The sequence below is a fragment of the Kwoniella dejecticola genome, chromosome 3, assembly GCF_000512565.2.
Source record: "Kwoniella dejecticola CBS 10117 chromosome 3, complete sequence".
Classification (NCBI taxonomy): domain Eukaryota; kingdom Fungi; phylum Basidiomycota; class Tremellomycetes; order Tremellales; family Cryptococcaceae; genus Kwoniella; species Kwoniella dejecticola.
The window spans coordinates 141,572-158,537 of record NC_089303.1 but is presented as its reverse complement, the minus strand read 5'-3'; the positions used below and the strand labels follow the sequence as shown (position 1 = coordinate 158,537).

Below are 16,966 nucleotides of genomic sequence, written 5' to 3'. Positions count from 1 at the left end.
GACGACTGGTATGGTTGCTTTGCTAAAGGCATGAGGAAGATGTGACTTGTGTAATGAATGGTTGAATGAGGATGCGATGGTTAGGGAAAATAGTTTCGATGCTGATGCTCCATGGATGGAATGCAATTTGGTTTTTTTCTCCGTCCTTGATTCTGTGGATTTGGTATGCCAAATGGTCAAAAGGGTTTATCTGATTACCACTATTCAGGGCCCATCTAAAATCTGAAATGCAACATTGGGTATTGCGGAGTCGTGTATCTAGTCGAGGTCATTCCGTATATGATGATGAGATACGCCCCAAGATGGGTAAGATGAGGATTCAAAGGGACCTTTTCCTTAGGAGATGCCTAGGTTCTCGGGATTTGTTTGTTTGATTTTTGGAGTGGATGCATGTTATCTGATAAAAAAATGGAGGTATTTTCAACCGTCTTAACTCGTACGCACAGGGACATGAATCATCAGATTTCCCTGAATTCACTCAATCAATGACTCGGCGATAACTCCGTTCTTTTCCGATATAGGTATATTCACCCAAGCTGATGTCACTCCCATGTGGCACTTTCCTATCTTCGGCCGACAACGACAACCCAATCTTGTGGAGGGGTCTCACACGTCTCACACTAGCTGATAATCATACATGACCATACTCTCCTAGTCCTCTTCTCCTGAGAGGAAGGTGCCGTATATCCCACATCGATGAAATGAACGAAATACTGGTACAACTGTAACATCCAAACAATATAAGATCGACTAGCGTAAAAGCATATCGTGTGGCTCGCTCAGCCACCTAAGTAACCGCAGATCTTCTAGTCCCGTCGCAGAGCGTCTAACCTTCTTTGTAGATCCGCTTCATCTGCACTCATCGGACCACCTCCACCACCACCTGCACCCTTGGGTGTATCACTGCCGCCAGACGGCATCGCTGGTAATCCCTCCGCCACTGCGACTCGTGATGTTTGTAACGGTTCGTTGATATGAGGGTTGGCTGTGGGCGCCGAAGCGAGCTTGCGGACGACATCAGATCAGCCTGTGTAGCTCATGCTAGGCAAAATCGCATATATCGCCCAGAGAAAGAGAGTCTAGCCTGCGCCCACAAAGCTGGACCAGACAAGGAGTTGGATTAGAATAGCACTTACCGATTCGTTCATGTTCATGCCAATCTCGTCTAGGACTTCCTTCAATATTTTATCACTCTCCACTTCCTCCCCTTCTCCCTCATCCTCATCTTCCATAGCATCGTCCACTGCATCGGACATCATCTCTTCCTTCATATCCATAGTTGACGATTCTTTCTCGAAATCGTTCATGATCTTCTGTATTTGGGGTAAGTTCAAACTTCGATTCATCTGCCCCATTGCCTATATCAAGTTCATGAGTGTCTTCAGCTCATCACTCAGATATACTTGTAAGGAGCCCACCTACCCTCGTAGCGCCCTTCATTGCTGTAGCCATCTGTTCATTACTCCTCAACGTTTGCATCCTGAGCGAGACAGCCTGCAGTTGCACCCTCATTTGCGTGAACTTCTGTATATATCGTCTCGTTCGTACCAAGTCTTTAGCAAGTATCTTGCATGCATTCTGTTCCAGCACGTCGGCCCATGAGAATGTCAGTGCTCTAGATATACGTATCTCGGACAACAGGAAAGTAATGGGTAGTGAGGCTGGAGACACTCACCATATTTCCAGACTTCGCATTACGCTTGATATCTGCCATCGTCTTCTTCTCTTGCGCTTCCAACTTTCCCTTCTCCCTATCCAGTTCCCGCTGTGCCTTCTGCAACGACCGTTGATGCTGTCGCAGCCTCTCGGCAGGGGTCATCGACCGACCAAAGAGTGTATCCTGCGTACATAGATCAGCTAGATTCGGCAAATTGGTATCTGTGACATGCTAGTATGTTCATCGCGGTTATGTTTCCAAAGAGATCTACGGCTGGCTTGGAATTTCCCTAGGAGTGTCTGATCTTCGTGTGATGTCTGAAATTTGTATGTCAGTCAATGTATGATGCTCGCTGTTGAGGATGATTGATGATATGTCGTTGCCAAAACGATGATGCTTGACGGTCCTGGCTGCACCGGTTTCCCTGAGCGACAACACGTTTTACTCGGTCATCTGCTTGTTTACGTAAATGCGAGCTAAGTTGACGAGTGTTGTTGTTTTGTCGAAGATCGTCGTCGCCGTTGTCGTTGTTCAGGAGTGAGCTATGCATATCCTTTCATTAATGAGATGAATTATCGACTTCCACCTAGAGACGCTCACAGGAATCGATACCAAGGATAGATACGATAAGAAGAGGCGAGACAGGAATAGTTCATCCACACCTCCCGGCAATTGTGATCGAGCTCATTCATTATCAATGCGCCTCCCTCAATACCTCTTGACGATATTAGGAATAACGACCGCACTCACAGGCGTGTCCGCAGCATCATCGAATGACGATGTTGATTTGCGTCAACTGACAGATGATAATTTCAAGCAAGAAACTTCGCGAGGCATATGGTAAGCTCAAATACGGGTTTATCTAGGTCATCAAGCTCACCGATTCTTCGTAATTCAGGTTGGTCGAGCACTATTCACCGAAATGTAAGATACGTTGTCCCAATAGGCGATCTGCGCTATGGTTGACTAGATGTTTCTGCTCATAGGTAGTCACTGTAGAGCCTTTGCTCCAACCTGGGCGCAGATGGCCAAGGACAAGCAGCATTTAGAGCGATTATCAGGATTCCACATGGCACAAGTCAACTGTCTAGCACAGGGTGGTGAGTCAGCTGAGCTTTGCGCGTCGTCAGGAAGATGTACTCAAGATAGCTGACAAACTGGCAGATCTGTGTAACACAAATGGAATCAAGTTCTGTAAGTTCGATTATGTTACAGTCATTCTGCAAAACAGCTCACTCAGTTTCATGCAGATCCTCAATTAATGGTCTACGAAGATGGACAACCGAAACCTCATTATACCGGAGACAGATCATACGGTGACTTGGAGAAGTTCATTAATGAAAGAGTCGAAGAATATACCCAGCTGCGTGCGATGGCATCAAACGAGGATGATGGTGTATCATCAGGAGAAAAGCCTAATCCCGATGGACAGGTCGTGGAGGTAGACGAAGTTCAATTTGAAGAATATAAGGCGAAAGGTCCTGTAATGGTGGACTTCTTTGCACCGTGGTGTGGACAGTGAGTCATCCGCGACCTGCAATTCTCGAGTGATATTGACATGTACTCTACACTGCAGCTGTAAAAAGCTCAGACCCAGTAAGTTGTCAAATGTCATTAGCGTAATTAGGATAGAATTGCGCTTATATCTCATGAATTTGTAGCGTACGAAAAGCTCGCTGAGGCTATGAAGGGAAAGCTCAACATCGTTGCTGTGGACTGCGACATTCACAAGAACTTCTGCAGGAAATCGGGTATACAAGGCTACCCAACGATACGAATGTGAGTGTTGTCCAAGCATATCGCTCAATAGCTGTTGACTCGTAGAACAGGTATCATCATGGCACAAAGACGGATCACCCTGGCTCGCGATCATTTGATAAGCTGAAGGCTTTTGCTGAGAAGGCTGTTCAAGTGTACGTCATAATTCCGAAGCGATCGCCTTGGGTAGGGCGATCCAACTGATATACCTGATGTAGGACGACTCTACAACCCTTGAAATTCGCCGAATTTGACAACGTAGTTAAATCCAACGAAGCATTGTTCTTGTACCTGCAGAATTACGATACCACCGTCGCTGACCTTGTAAGCCCGTTGTCTCATCGATTCGAGCTAGAAAGGACATCTTACTGAGATACTCGTCTGACAGCAATCCGTCAAGAAAGCGCTCGAACCGCTTCTCGGCTCTGTTCCGGCTTATACCTCATCCGATGCTCAGCTATATCAACAGTTATCCATCGCCAATCCACCTCCCACTTCAGTCTTATTCGCCTTCTCATCCTACTCTTCGCGTCCAGTCGGCTCATTAGCTTTTCCAGCATCGCAGGACAGCTTGAACAAGTTCATCCAGCTTCACCGATTCCCCACGCTGCTAGAATTGACAGGAAGCAATTACAATGCAGTGATGAACTCGAATAGCAGAGCGATAGTAGTTCTTGGAGCTTTACACAAGGGAGAGGAGGGGAAGAAGGATAGAGATCAGTTAGAAGAAGTCGCTAAAGCATGGAAGAAAGGCGGAAGGCCGTTCGCCCAACCTGTTTGGTTCGTCTGGGTCGACGGTGAAAAGTGGAGTGGATGGCTGAAGCAGCAATACAAGTGAGTACCTTATCTCTCTTGCTGGTGAGTACAGTCAGTACTCACATGCCTCGCAGCATAAAGAAGAGCAAAATACCCGCCGTTGTTGTGATCGATACACCAGTAAGCCTTTCACGCGCTCATTAGAGGAGTATAATAAGCTGACCGAGTATGAGTAGTTGGACGAATATTACGATACCACTATCGAGGGCAATCAAATCGAATTCGACGGAACCAGCATATTCTCAGTGCTCGAAGGCATATATCAACATTTCTTGCGGCCTAAACGGATAGAATCGACCTTGCAATGGGGTTCAAGGAGCGCCGCAGCGACTCTGATCAATTTCGGGGTACGTCAGCTCTTTCGTGCCAGCCTTGACTCTGCGGGCAAGAAGCTGCAAGAAGCTGATCTGTTCGTCCAACAGCAAATGAGTGTAGAACATCCTCTTCTCGCTTTGGTCTTGCTTGTTGGAGCTGTTGGGTTGTTCGTTGGTTTGCTGCAGAAATGCAATGGAAGGGATCATAAGGATTCGGGAACCCCGGTTGGAGGACCGAGATTGGACTAGGAGTATGAGTCAGAATGCCAGCGATGGAGTGTAAGATACGTAGTCTAGGTCAGTACACCATATCCAGCATCATGAATGATACCCTTTCGCCAGATGATGGTCATTTCATATATCACTAGATCTTGTACTTTTTGCCCTTGGGCCGGAAGCTCCATTGTCTACTTCTCCAACCCCTTCCATTCCGTCATCAATTTCTTGAACTGCAGACTGGCCTCCTCGCCCTCGCCGGACCCACTGGCCAAACTGTGGGTTCTTCCAGTCTTCATCAAGGCGACCACATAGGGCAGTGGTACCCTGTACAGCTCCCATATTGGCCAAGAGGTAACTTCCAAGACTCCGGCAGATCTGCTGAGTCCTAAGCCGCACATACCCGTCTTGCTCTGTTCCATTTCCTCCGAAGGAGATCGCCAAAAGATGGGATCCGGCTCATCGGCTTCGACTGGCCAGTGCCGAGTGCCCATTTTGGCGATGGCCCCAACAGCTAGGTTGACATTATCCAGCTCAGCAGCAAGGATAAACAAGTAATGAGGCGAGATGTACTGTTCGAGGAACGTCGTCGTGTGAAATTTGAGAGCTGTTAGGACCGTTTCACACTCGTATTTCTTCGCGAGGTAGATGCAATTTCGGAAGGGTCCAAGGGAATCGCGGATAAGATTAAGGGGGCGATTATAAATGATGTCGAGGAAGAGGCGGATTGTGAACGAATGTTCGACTTGCGCATTGCGTATCGGGGAGCTCTATCGTTTGTTCACTCGACATCGTTCCGAAATCGGCAATCATCGATCGTAACACACCGCTGCGACGGATCAATCAGGGGACTTCAGTGACTCATTGCTAACCTTTGTTGATTTTGATTTTGAGGACTGAACCGACCTGTGTGATTGTAGATGGTATCTGTGAACCTTGAAAGCGACATGATCTGACGAGATAAGGGTGATCTCTGCGTCTTCGCTTTCGCTTTGGTAGACTTCATCGGTTTTAGGCTTTGATTCTTCCTGATCTTCAAGCATGATAGCGAATCGATAACGTGCTTGCCTAGCTGTGACAACAGCCCAACTCTCGACAGCTCCGCTCCGCTCATCATCATATGTCGTCGAGCCTGTGCCTCTATATTGAGGCAATTCTGCGATATCTTAACAAGGTCAAAGGACGAGAAGAGTAAGCCCATACCTTCGAATGGCACTCAAGAATCTTGTAGATCTCAGAAAGAAAGAAAAAGCGAGAGAAATAAAAGTGAGGAAAGGATGTAAATACAGTATGCAAGACACTGCACGAAATCTATTTGATTTCGTGTGGATAAGAAGTGTAGTAGCCTTGGACTCTGATGCCCTCAATCCAGTGTTTGCGCCCTTACATTCCTGTACACTTATCTCGTCAGCTCACCATCTGTTTTGGGAAGACTCGCAGACACTACAACGTCCGTTCGAAGTCCGAAGCACTGTGTCGGAGACTACACATGTACGGATATGCATACAATGGACCAGTTATCATTGTGGAAACGTGCTACTTATAGGATGATCAAATATATATATAACTTATCTTTGAGCCAGAATTGAAGATATCAATGTTCAAGGTCGTCCATAAGCTTCCTGAAATAAACTGCTCTCTTTCTTCCCAAGTTCGGGCCAGAATCCAGAGGGAAACGTGTCATCGTGCGTTGCAAGGCAGCTTGATAATCGCGATCTACTCTTCTTGATGCCCAGAGTGGCCAAGCGGAAGGATCCATGATTGACTCGTTGTCAAGGAAGCCCCATTATCCGGATGGTCCCAATTTTGCGCGATCATGGATCTGTTCGTTAATGAACCACTTCTTAGGAGCGTTTGTACCGTCATTATTCTCGAATACCATTTCTCCGGCCTTCTCGATACTTCTGGCGGCACACTCGATATCTGCGAGTTCTGCTGCAAGGATGAAGCAGTACCTGGCTCTACCATCGCCCTCTATGTGTTTCTGCAATTGCAGGCGGAGGAAGGGCTCGATCAGGTGGATTTCGTAATTTTTGACAAAGCTGATTACTGCGCGAAATACGCCGTAGGTGTCCCAAATGAGGGCTGTCGCTTTGTGATGGCAGATATCGAGGAAGTATCTAATCGTGTCCGCTTCCTCCATGTACTCGTCGGTGGGGCTGATAGTGGTGCAAGAAGGGTCAAGAGCGTCTACCATGTCCTTAAAGACCGAACTGTTGAGCAGGTGATCGTCAGTTACCATCGCCACTTCAAAACATCATGAAATCGACAATATGCGATGTACCTGAGGAACAGATGATGTCTATGAACCTTGAAAGCGATATTATCGGAAGACACCAGGGTATATTCAGCTTCGGCATCCTGGTAGACCTCATCTATTTGAGGGTCAGGTGTCATGTCGAAATCTCTTCTACTGTATCGTTCTTTTGCGAGAAAAATGAGCTAGGAGACGGGTGTCTGTCTGTGATTCGCATAACGTCAGCTCATTCACTGATCACTGTTCCCCCACGATGCTATGTGCGTCACTGAAGGTAGTTAGTACTTACGGGACCGACGTACAGCCGAGCTGTATAACGAGTCTTGCTGAACTATCGGATCTCAGAAGTCGATCCTCCTCGTATTGTGAAGCGGAAGAAGGTGGTTGATGTACTGTATGATGGGCAGCTGACGAAAGAGGCAAGCAACGTGAAAAGGATGATGAATGAATTTAGGAAGACTACCGCGTATGCTGAAGTCGTATCATACAGACTAGCCCTGAACGGTGGTACGTGCCCTTCACTCATTCTCATACATTGATCATGAAGATCAGCAGTGGCTCCTTGGGTCATACGGCATGGTGAGTCGTTGACTTTCACTTGTTTAATGTCATACATGTTACATCGTAAGCTGCTAGATACAATTATATGATATATTCTTCTGTATACTTTACAGTCTCAGATTTTCATCAACAAGGTGAATCGCTTTTCGATCTGTTCATTCGTTCAGTCACTTTCCTCGCTTACTCCCCTCTCTTCCTCCTTTCGCCTTCTCGCCCGACAACCTCATCTCTGCGACCCATCTATCGACCCGCGGATCAGAAGATGGCGAAGGGGGGACTTCCTTCTGCTCGGATCCTCCAGGTGATCGCTGTTCTGGTTGGACTCGTACTGGAAGATTTTTGATTTGCTTGCCTTTGAAAACAAGGGGACGGATCACCTTGCCATCTGTTTCCTTGTTCGCCTTCTTGACTTCGCTACCGCGTGCCCCGTCGCTTTGGATATCCTTCGCTTCGTTATCCGAAACCCCAATATTCTTCGTCTCTTTAGACCCGTTCACCTTTGTCATATCATTGTCGTCTTTTTTCCCCACTTCGGAATTCTTCTCATCCTTGACGACATTACTCGCTCTTTTCGTCTCCTTTACCCCGGTTACCTTCTCCACGACTTTGCCACTCTCTGCTTTCTGTTGGGTCGAAGGGGGACTCATCAATTCTTCAAACTCATTCGCAGCTTCGTACCAGTCATTATTATCTTTAGTGAATGTTCGAGTGGCTCTTAGAAGAGCGGCGTAATACTTGACTGGAATCTGCTTGATATCGGCGACGGACCAGGTGACAGGAAGCATAAGTGGAAAATCGTCGAAGACGTCTTTTTCCTCATTGAAGTCTTGATCTTTGTTTGCATCCTCGTCATACCACCCCATCGGCTCTTCCCAAACATTGTTGCTAGAGTCGTATGCGTAATCATCGCCGTCTCTGATGGCGTCAGCGCATAGGTTGATATCTCCCAAATTACTTCCGATGATGAAGATATATCGAGAATAGTAGTCGTCCTGATACATATATTGTCTAGCGAGGTACTTCATGGCAGTGAGGACGAGCTTGCAATCGAAGATTTTTGCGATGCCGATAGCTCGTCTGAAATCGCCGAGGAAGGCGAATTTCGGCTTGGGGATATCACCGTGAAGAAAGTTCAAGAAGAAGCGGAGGACAGAGGCTTCTTCCTCGAATTGGATGGTGATAGTCTTTGGCGAGGACGAGAGGGGGTACATTGAGGCAAAGGCTTTACTATATTGTGCGAAATAATCACGTCAGCTCACGTTGTATCTAATTATATGAAGTGAGGAGGACTGCGAATTGCAACAACACTCACCTGGAAAATCTCAGATGATTAGATGAGGTTCGGAATACGATACCGTCGGTGGATATGAGTCGAAGATCCCCAGTGAAATCGTAATACTTCTTGTCTAGCTGGAGCTCTCCCTCCTTGGTCTGCTTTGACGTGGTGGAAGCTTCATTGATTTTCGATGCTGAGACTCTAAAGTCCTCGAAGGTGATAGTAACGTCTTCGGGACCTTCGGTAATCTTGGCGATTGATGCTGGAGGGTTGGAAGCTTGAAGACATTCAGATACCGCAGGCGACGTCTTGTTAGATCTATCGATGCTCTCGGCATCTTCGACAGCTGAAGGGGTGGAAGCCTGGGTCGGTTCAGGTGCTGAGGCCTGTGATCTTCTTGCTCTCATGACCCAAGGTGCAAGTCTCTCCACAGGCATCCCGGAGGATCGGGTTTGCGCGTCTACGAGAATAGGCGGGCTGATGGGCGGCGAGGTAGCAGTGTCAGATTCCCAGGAGTCAATGCTTGCAGGACCGACTGAGGTGAAAGCCAGATTTTTTCCGAGCTTCATCATGAATTGCATCAGCTCGCTATCGACTGATGGGTGACTGTTTAGTTGAGAGGGAGTAAAGTGTGACGAAACAGGATACTGACCTGGATAGGCATTCTGATATTCGAGCAGAGATGTATGTTTCTCGGAAGAAGGAAGAAAGAAGATGGATGGATGGATTCGGTGATCCAGTGAGATTGACGATCACATGGTTATATAGGCTGTGTACGTATACGTATGTGCTTATGGGTGAGTCAACTTGTGTGAACGTGTGGACAGGGTGAGTCATTCAACTTTGTATTCCATATCATTCAACTTCATTCATCAACGCTTGGACATTTTTGAAAGATATGATGGACATCCTCCACCGCGCGTCATCGACATCAAACTTCCATAGCCTGACGCCTGCCCACCGATATTAACATATCAACATCATAATTCACCCACCTTGTACATGAACTCATAGCATCTGCTCCAACAGCGATCCACAAGCAACAAGCATGTCAATTCTCGATCCTTCCGATCTAGTCCCATTATTCTCCTCTGATCCTTCATCCTCATCAACCCGTATATACCTCTCAACCCTCTCCTCCACTACTCCCTTGCCCTTGCTCGAGCCCGAAATCGAATCATATCCAGATACAACTTACCACAACTACTATCCTCTCGGTCTGTCTCTCGCATACCATCCTTCTAACGGCCTCGAGTCTATCGACATATACAACACCTCCTCCTCACCTACACCTACCCCACCTCCAAAACGGGTTAACCAAAAACCTTCTCCCTCTTATTCACCCCCTCCGGAAATCATCATCCACTTCAAAAGTGACAAAATAGAACTTCCGCCCAAGAAAGAGGGCGACAAACCTCTATCTATACCTCGTCCACCTACCCTGAAGCTCACCCCGAGAACTACGGGTAGGGAGTTCGTGAGTCATTTGGGGGAACCGAGTCGGAAGGGCGCAGGAGGATGGACCGGATTATGGTTGGAATGGTCAGCTGTGGCCATCAAAAGTAAAAGTAAAAGTAAAAGTAAAAGTCATCCCAAAAACCAGAACAGAGACCCAGAACAAGATAAAGGTGAGGATGAAGATGGAGAAGAAGAAGAAGAAGAAGAAGAAGAAGAAGAAGAAGAAGTCAAAATTGGGATCATGGTGGAGTTGAAAGATCCAGGGGCGAACGAGTTGATGACTCCCGAAGGAAGGAAGAAGGGGATGGGCGGAGTATGGGAGAGAGCTTCGAGGTGGGAATGGAAGAATATCAAGTTTTTCAAAGTGGATCAATGAGCACACTCTCTACTCGCTTGCTTTCTTGCGGAAGCAAGATATCGGAAATACAGCACCGACACAGCCATACCTCATTATGGCTAGGATCGGTTATTCTGGACTAAAGTGATTCAAATGGACTACAATAAGATAGGATAAGATATGTCCATTATTCGCATATATACCCTGCAATCACCGATACCCCACCCTGATCATCATATCGTTATGAACATGCATTTTGTATCTACTTCTACATGATTTGATCTGAGCCAGTGCTAGGCTGAATTGGACTTATGCAGTGCCAAGGGTCTCAATGACAGCTTTCAAGTCGTTCTCATTCAAAATCTCGAATCCCTTTGCCTTCGTCACCTGCACCAACCCAAGTCCAAATGGTCAGTATCTGCTAATATGAAGAGCAAGGGGGATATGCTACGATTCTCTCAGTAGACTTACTTGAGCGAGTTGTACATTGTTCTCATCCAATTTCTCCTCCATGACCTGCTTCAACACTTTCAGAGCTAAAGAGTGCGCCTCCAACAGAGTCATTTGCTATAGAAGCATTGCGTCAGCTGTGTTAGAAGAAATTAATCAACTGACAGCTTACTTTGTGGAAAGCATCTTGTAAGGATTGTTGAGCAGCATCGGAACCTGACCCGATAGCTTTGGCGTCGTATCGGACGAAAGTACCTGATGGATCGGTGTGGTATCTGGAAACGCTTTATATTAGCGAGTGCTACCTTGTCGAACGGTCGCAACAATGTAAGCTCACAATTGGGGTCCTTTTTCATCTATCCCCGCAATCAAGAGCGCTACTCCGAACGGTCGAGACTGTTACGACGTATCAGCGAGTGCATCCAATCAATAGGACGAAAGTACGTATGCACGATGCGGCAACGCGCAACTTATATGCAGGTAAACTTCACAGCGAGCAATACGACAAAAGGGGATTTTAGATCGAGAGGTGTCCCTTCGAACGCGGATTTTCGAATGGAAGAGAGAATCGCACCGACTCACCATCAAAGCATCATCGTCCTCTACACTCTCTCCGAACCTAAGCGCCAAATCACATACTGCCTGGGTACAGCTCTCCACGCCGATCTTCTCGTCGTACGTGAACGCGTGCATCTGCGAGGTCACTCGGGCATGTTCGACCATCGTCCTTGCGTCTGCCGTCAGACCCGACATCGCCGTTCCGATATGAGAATCGATCTCCATGATCTTCTCAATCGAAGACGACTCCAATAAAGGGGAAGGAACTCTCTTCTCTACTGCTAAGACTACGCCCTCGGGTGTGGTGATTCCTACTGTTGTTGAACCGAGCTACCGTTCGATCACAACTACATGAGCTTGCATCTCTCTTATGAGGAAGACGAGGAGGAGCAGGAAGCTCACTTTGATAGCTTCCATCGCATACTCGACTGATATTTTCACAAGTCAGCTTACTTCCAAAATTACGGACTAAGGTGATATAGCATACCTTGGAATAGACGACCCTAAGATGAAGACGTCAGCTGAGTTCGCAGGAACATCTGATAGCGCAACTCACCTCGGGCGAGAAGGTGTTTACACCTCTGTCGTACTCGGATCTGAGGCAAAGAGGCCCAGGTCAGCAGTGTCCCCCCAAAGTGGACAAGGGCTGATGAATCGGCTCACCTCGTTAAGAACATTGTGTTTTGCTAGATTGCTAGGTGCCGTTTCTTCGACGTAGGGAGGTTGCCTATAGGTCGCGTAGAGCTGTCCTAATGTATCGATGCGTGTCCTGTTCCCTTGACTCTGGAGGCGATAGCTATTGATCTTGCTGCGTACTGTGATCTACGGTTCAGGTGGAATAATATTGTCTCTTCGAGATGACTTGAACAACGATTACATCTTCAACATTCCAACGCGCGGCGTCACCAGCTACTTAAGCTTGCGCTCAGGCAATTATTACGTATTCATTGTTATGAACACCACGTGGTCGTCTCATGGTTATCTCGCTGTGCTTCGTATTTGGTTCCGAATTGACCGGTTATTGGAAGTTGGTTGATTCAACCTGATCAGAGTCAAAGTGAATTTCGCACAGACAGACAGACAGACAGACACAGAACAACCCACTACAATCATCACCCAACATTCCATCTTCCTCCTCACCAGCGACCAATGTGATGCACAGTATCAGTCATCAGGAGAGATACCTACCTTTTGACAGGCGAAACTCAACACAACCTACACATCCCCACTGAACCGTGACTATAAGAGCGGCAACGCTTTTTACACCTCGCGCTAATAGGGGAGGGCGGGAAGATGCCCGGCACTCTTTCAGTAAGTACACTCGCCGCATATTTCTGCTAGGTCACTATGTATGTAGCTTGTATCGGACATCAATCCTTTGACTGACAGCCGCTCACCCTCTCAGGCGCAATCTTCCCTCTTCGCTTCTTCCGATATCTTCGTCAATCTTCCAGCCGGACCATACCACACTTCAGACGACACCTCGGACGACGACTCTGTCCTGGCACTGGACGAAGTCCCCGACTACTTGAAGAAAAACACTAACAAAGACAACCCTATCGCCATCGACAGCTCGTCAGAGGATGATACACCCCAAGCGAATCAAGCTGGACCCTCTAGACGGAAAAGGACAACCGCAGACTTGAGCGACCATGGCTCTCCTCGAACCCTCAGGAGCTCTCAGAAAAGCAAAGATGATGATGAGGACAGACATAACAAGCGAAAAAGGTCTAACACTGCAGACTCATCTCAAGTCACACAGGACGTAGTCATTGCAGACATCCCCTCTTCACCAGAAGCCGGTCCTTCGACGCCCAAATCATACCTCGCAGAAGATCATTTGACCCGCGTTATCGAGATTCTACCTGACATAGATTCTGAGTGGGCTCTCAGGGCTATCAACGAAGAGATGATACTGAGACCAGGTGTGAATCCTGCTAACAGAGTGGTCGAGATTGCTTTGGAGATGGAAGGTGGTTATCCTAGATTGAAAGAGAACAAAAAGGGGAAAGATGAAGACACAAACCCACTTATATCAGGTCAGGAGAACGAATACAAAGATCCGGCATATAGAAGTCAGCATAGGTTCGGACCTGCTTATTATGCTAGAAGTATGGCCCAGTTGGAGCAGGATTTCCCCTCTATCCCCACCGCGCAGTAAGTCCACGAAACCCAGTTCCGCTAAATCACTTGTCTGCACATTCTGATCTATACCAGCTGATACTTCATCCCTCTCCTGACAGTCTGCGGCACACCTACATCAGTGCACACAGTGCATACGTTCCCGCATACTTACGACTTCTTGAACATACCAAGCTGGAGCCAAAGCCGTACTCGCAGCTGAAAAGGCCGAGAAACGTAACGAGGGTCAAAACAAAGGCTACAGGGCTTTCTTATTCTTCTTCTCAGGCGTCAGAACAAGCGTCTAGTGGAAGTCGGACGAACGGAGAAGGACCGCTTGACGGGATAGCTGAGGAGTTTGATAAAGAGCTGAATTGGCTACACAATCATTTGGGTGAGTCTCCATGCGAAGCATGATTGAGCTCCGCGAGCTGATTCTCAAGAGAAATTGCAGTCGTCAAAGCGGAAAAACTGAGTGAAGAAGAAGCAAGGAGAATAGCTACTGAAGAGGCTCTGGCTGCTGGGGGTGGTATAGAATGTGGCTGTTGCTTTGGCGAAACTCTTCTGGTACGTCGTCTGAGGTCAGCTCTATAGTCTTCCTTTTTGGCAGAAATTGGTAGAACGCAGCTAAGAAACGATACTATAAACGCAGGAGGACATGATACAATGCAACGAAGGGCATTTATTCTGTTGCGAATGTGCGACGCAGCACGCAGAAACGAAGTTGGGGGAACAGTCTGTCGTGAGCTCTATTCTTCCACCCAGGTCATGCAGAACAACAAGCTTATGGCTGCATTATCTCAGTCGATCCTGTGTATGGATCAATCCGATTGTACTTCGCCATTCCCCGATTCTGAACTTGCGCGACTGCTATCTGTCAAATCGCTTGACCTGTATCATCGATTGAAGCAAGCCAAAGATCTTGAGCAAGCTGAGATCGAAGGTCTGGAGAGCTGCCCCAGCTGTCCCTTCGCTGCCGTCATCGACAACCCCAATGAGAAGCTGTTCCGCTGTATGAACAAGGAGTGCGGCCAAGTCACTTGCCGAGGATGTCGAAGAAAGGAACATATCCCCAGAACTTGTGCCGGTAAGTCCACCAATCCTGAAAATCGGGAATCGGGAATCAAGACGGTTGCTGATTTGTCTTGCCCTATCAGAGGTCGAGGCGGATCTCAAGCTGAACAATCGACACACAGTGGAAGATGCGATGTCAGAAGCGCTGATCAGACATTGTCCGAAATGCGCGAAGCCATACATCAAGGAGTCTGGGTAAGCTGGCTTCTTCGTCCAAGTAAGGCGTATTGGGCAGCTTACAGAGAGTGGGGACCAGGTGTAACAAGATCCACTGTTCAAAATGCGGAACAATGTCATGTTATATCTGTCAGAAAGCCGTACAAGGGTATGTTTGACCCTCAAATGGTGCTTCAAGTGAAAAGTAGCTGACTAACAGGACTGGCATCTTAGCTACCAGCATTTCGATCAGGGTAAGTCCCTTCGAGGTGTCGGAATTCAGTACGATAGATTACTAACCTGGAGCAATAGACCCCAGGGAATACGGGCAAGGGAAGAAAGAAGGCAAATGTGTATTATGGGATTCTGAGGAACATCACCAGGACGCTGAGGCCGTGAGTTGTATCTGCAACCCGAAATTACGCTACGTGTCAATCACCAGGCTGATCTGATTATTCAGGTGAGACGCGCAAGAGATACGGCAGCTGCCGAAGTTTTAGCTGCCGCACAGGCGGGTGGAATCGCTTTGAATGCTGCGGACCTGAACGTAGATCTGCCTGATCCGTTCGTACGAAACCAAATGTATGGAGGAAATCCTATGGTGAATGCAGTCAGGCTGGCGGGTGGGCCATTACCCCCTGCTCCCGCTCTCGCTCCCGCTCCACTCTTCAATCTCAATGTTGGTATACGCGGATTCGCCTCTCCTCCCCCGGCGCTACCAGCCTTCAATGGAAGAAACAGGAATGGTGAATAGCACTTCTATTATCTCAGAATTTATTCTGAAACGGACTTTATAAATCCCAATCCCATACATATGTTGTTGTTGATTATAATTTAGCTGATGTATCATGTCCCACATGTCCAGTTGGCCCGTTGCACATCGTCGATAATAGGCAAAGAGTGATGGTTGAGAGACAAGCACAATATATGAGAGATCGCCGTGCGATAGATGAAGCATACCAAGATGCTCGGCGGGTGAACGAACGAGAAGACTGGGGCGGGAATCTACGTGATCTCGCTGGTTTCGAAGAGAACGAACGACGCCTTCAACAGCATATGGATGAAGCGCACCGACGAGTCAGAGAAGAGATGGATAACCATCAACATCGACTGCAGAATATACAACCTGCGCCTGCACCTGCACCTGCACCCGCCCTCGCACCTGCGCATGCGCCTGCACCTGATCCGGCTCTTCCAGGCGATGCGATCGCACGAGAACAAGCTCTGGCGCGTTTACGTGCGCTTCGTGCGCACCGACATGGCGCACAACCGAGACCGATCCCCAAACCAGACCGTCATCGCCGTCTAGCTTCGCCCCGAGCGAAGAATACTGCTCGAAAGCGTCATGGCGTTCGTGATGGCACCCGGAATAGTAATCACACCCGAGCCCGAAAGCGGGATTGAAATGCATTGCGGCCTATCGCGCTTCATCCAGATGAGATGGACGATAATACCCTCCAACGATACTTGGAAGACGAGGAGGAAGATCCGATCGACGGATCCTATCATGACGTTGATGATGACGAAGAGGAGGAGGAGGATGCGGAGGAGATAGGTACGACGGATGAAGAGGAATTGATGGAATTAGAAGCGTTGGAGGAAATACGAAGAGGACGATATACGCGAGCAGCATAGTAAGACTTCTCTCTGAACGACTCGGAGTAGAGGGCTTTGCGCTAGGATGATGGCGTGTTCTGCCTGCTGAAGGGTTGAGGTAGAAGGCAAGGGGTGAGAACCAGGTTGGTATCGGAAACGCAATCCGAATGGAAGTGGGAATTGAAATTGCACTTGAGATTTCCATCGATCGGAATTGCAGATTATGATGATGATGATAATGAAGTTTCTGATGAAAACTTTTGTACTACTTTCCACCTTTTATATTACGATAACGAATAATCTGTCATGAGATCGTTGTATATAGCTATCTATATGTAGTATCCTATCCTATCATGTCAGA

General features: G+C 47.7%; 8 protein-coding genes across 8 annotated transcripts; 3 read left to right on the top strand and 5 right to left on the bottom strand.

Annotated features, from left to right (window-relative positions):
• Positions 1-806: 806 nt before the first annotated feature.
• On the bottom strand, positions 807-1,819 carry I303_102455 (uncharacterized protein; the record flags this gene model as incomplete). Its single annotated transcript, XM_018405811.1, has 4 exons — positions 807-1,004; positions 1,137-1,358; positions 1,423-1,578; positions 1,676-1,819. 4 exons carry the CDS (start codon positions 1,817-1,819, stop codon positions 807-809), a joined length of 720 nt encoding a protein of 239 aa, XP_018264305.1.
• Positions 1,820-2,354: 535 nt separating this feature from the next.
• I303_102454 (protein disulfide-isomerase domain) lies at positions 2,355-4,794 on the top strand (the record flags this gene model as incomplete). The annotated part of the gene is made up of 13 exons (XM_018405810.1): positions 2,355-2,497; positions 2,556-2,581; positions 2,644-2,757; positions 2,822-2,851; positions 2,908-3,175; positions 3,234-3,253; positions 3,319-3,436; positions 3,487-3,570; positions 3,634-3,739; positions 3,804-4,249; positions 4,306-4,351; positions 4,408-4,578; positions 4,654-4,794. The coding sequence occupies 13 exons, from the start codon at positions 2,355-2,357 to the stop codon at positions 4,792-4,794; spliced, it is 1,713 nt and encodes a 570-aa protein (XP_018264304.1).
• A 158-nt stretch (positions 4,795-4,952) lies between these two features.
• I303_102453 (uncharacterized protein) lies at positions 4,953-5,255 on the bottom strand (the record flags this gene model as incomplete). The annotated part of the gene is made up of 1 exon (XM_018405809.1): positions 4,953-5,255. One exon carries the CDS (start codon positions 5,253-5,255, stop codon positions 4,953-4,955), a length of 303 nt encoding a protein of 100 aa, XP_018264303.1.
• A 1,292-nt stretch (positions 5,256-6,547) lies between these two features.
• Positions 6,548-7,158, bottom strand: I303_102452 (uncharacterized protein; the record flags this gene model as incomplete). Its single annotated transcript, XM_018405808.1, has 2 exons — positions 6,548-6,974; positions 7,046-7,158. 2 exons carry the CDS (start codon positions 7,156-7,158, stop codon positions 6,548-6,550), a joined length of 540 nt encoding a protein of 179 aa, XP_018264302.1.
• Positions 7,159-7,746: 588 nt separating this feature from the next.
• On the bottom strand, positions 7,747-9,519 carry I303_102451 (uncharacterized protein; the record flags this gene model as incomplete). The annotated part of the gene is made up of 3 exons (XM_018405807.1): positions 7,747-8,806; positions 8,892-9,418; positions 9,508-9,519. 3 exons carry the CDS (start codon positions 9,517-9,519, stop codon positions 7,747-7,749), a joined length of 1,599 nt encoding a protein of 532 aa, XP_018264301.1.
• A 384-nt stretch (positions 9,520-9,903) lies between these two features.
• Positions 9,904-10,689, top strand: I303_102450 (uncharacterized protein; the record flags this gene model as incomplete). The annotated part of the gene is made up of 1 exon (XM_018405806.1): positions 9,904-10,689. The coding sequence occupies one exon, from the start codon at positions 9,904-9,906 to the stop codon at positions 10,687-10,689; it is 786 nt and encodes a 261-aa protein (XP_018264300.1).
• A 270-nt stretch (positions 10,690-10,959) lies between these two features.
• Positions 10,960-12,335, bottom strand: I303_102449 (uncharacterized protein; the record flags this gene model as incomplete). The annotated part of the gene is made up of 9 exons (XM_018405805.2): positions 10,960-11,037; positions 11,122-11,217; positions 11,273-11,375; positions 11,438-11,496; positions 11,683-11,988; positions 12,061-12,086; positions 12,146-12,161; positions 12,215-12,254; positions 12,322-12,335. The coding sequence occupies 9 exons, from the start codon at positions 12,333-12,335 to the stop codon at positions 10,960-10,962; spliced, it is 738 nt and encodes a 245-aa protein (XP_018264299.2).
• Positions 12,336-12,951: 616 nt separating this feature from the next.
• I303_102448 (uncharacterized protein) lies at positions 12,952-16,644 on the top strand (the record flags this gene model as incomplete). The annotated part of the gene is made up of 13 exons (XM_018405804.1): positions 12,952-12,969; positions 13,064-13,815; positions 13,902-14,173; positions 14,234-14,346; positions 14,432-14,521; positions 14,584-14,866; positions 14,937-15,048; positions 15,110-15,178; positions 15,244-15,263; positions 15,322-15,404; positions 15,470-15,755; positions 15,875-16,246; positions 16,445-16,644. The coding sequence occupies 13 exons, from the start codon at positions 12,952-12,954 to the stop codon at positions 16,642-16,644; spliced, it is 2,670 nt and encodes an 889-aa protein (XP_018264298.1).
• Between the last annotated feature and the right edge of the window lie 322 nt (positions 16,645-16,966).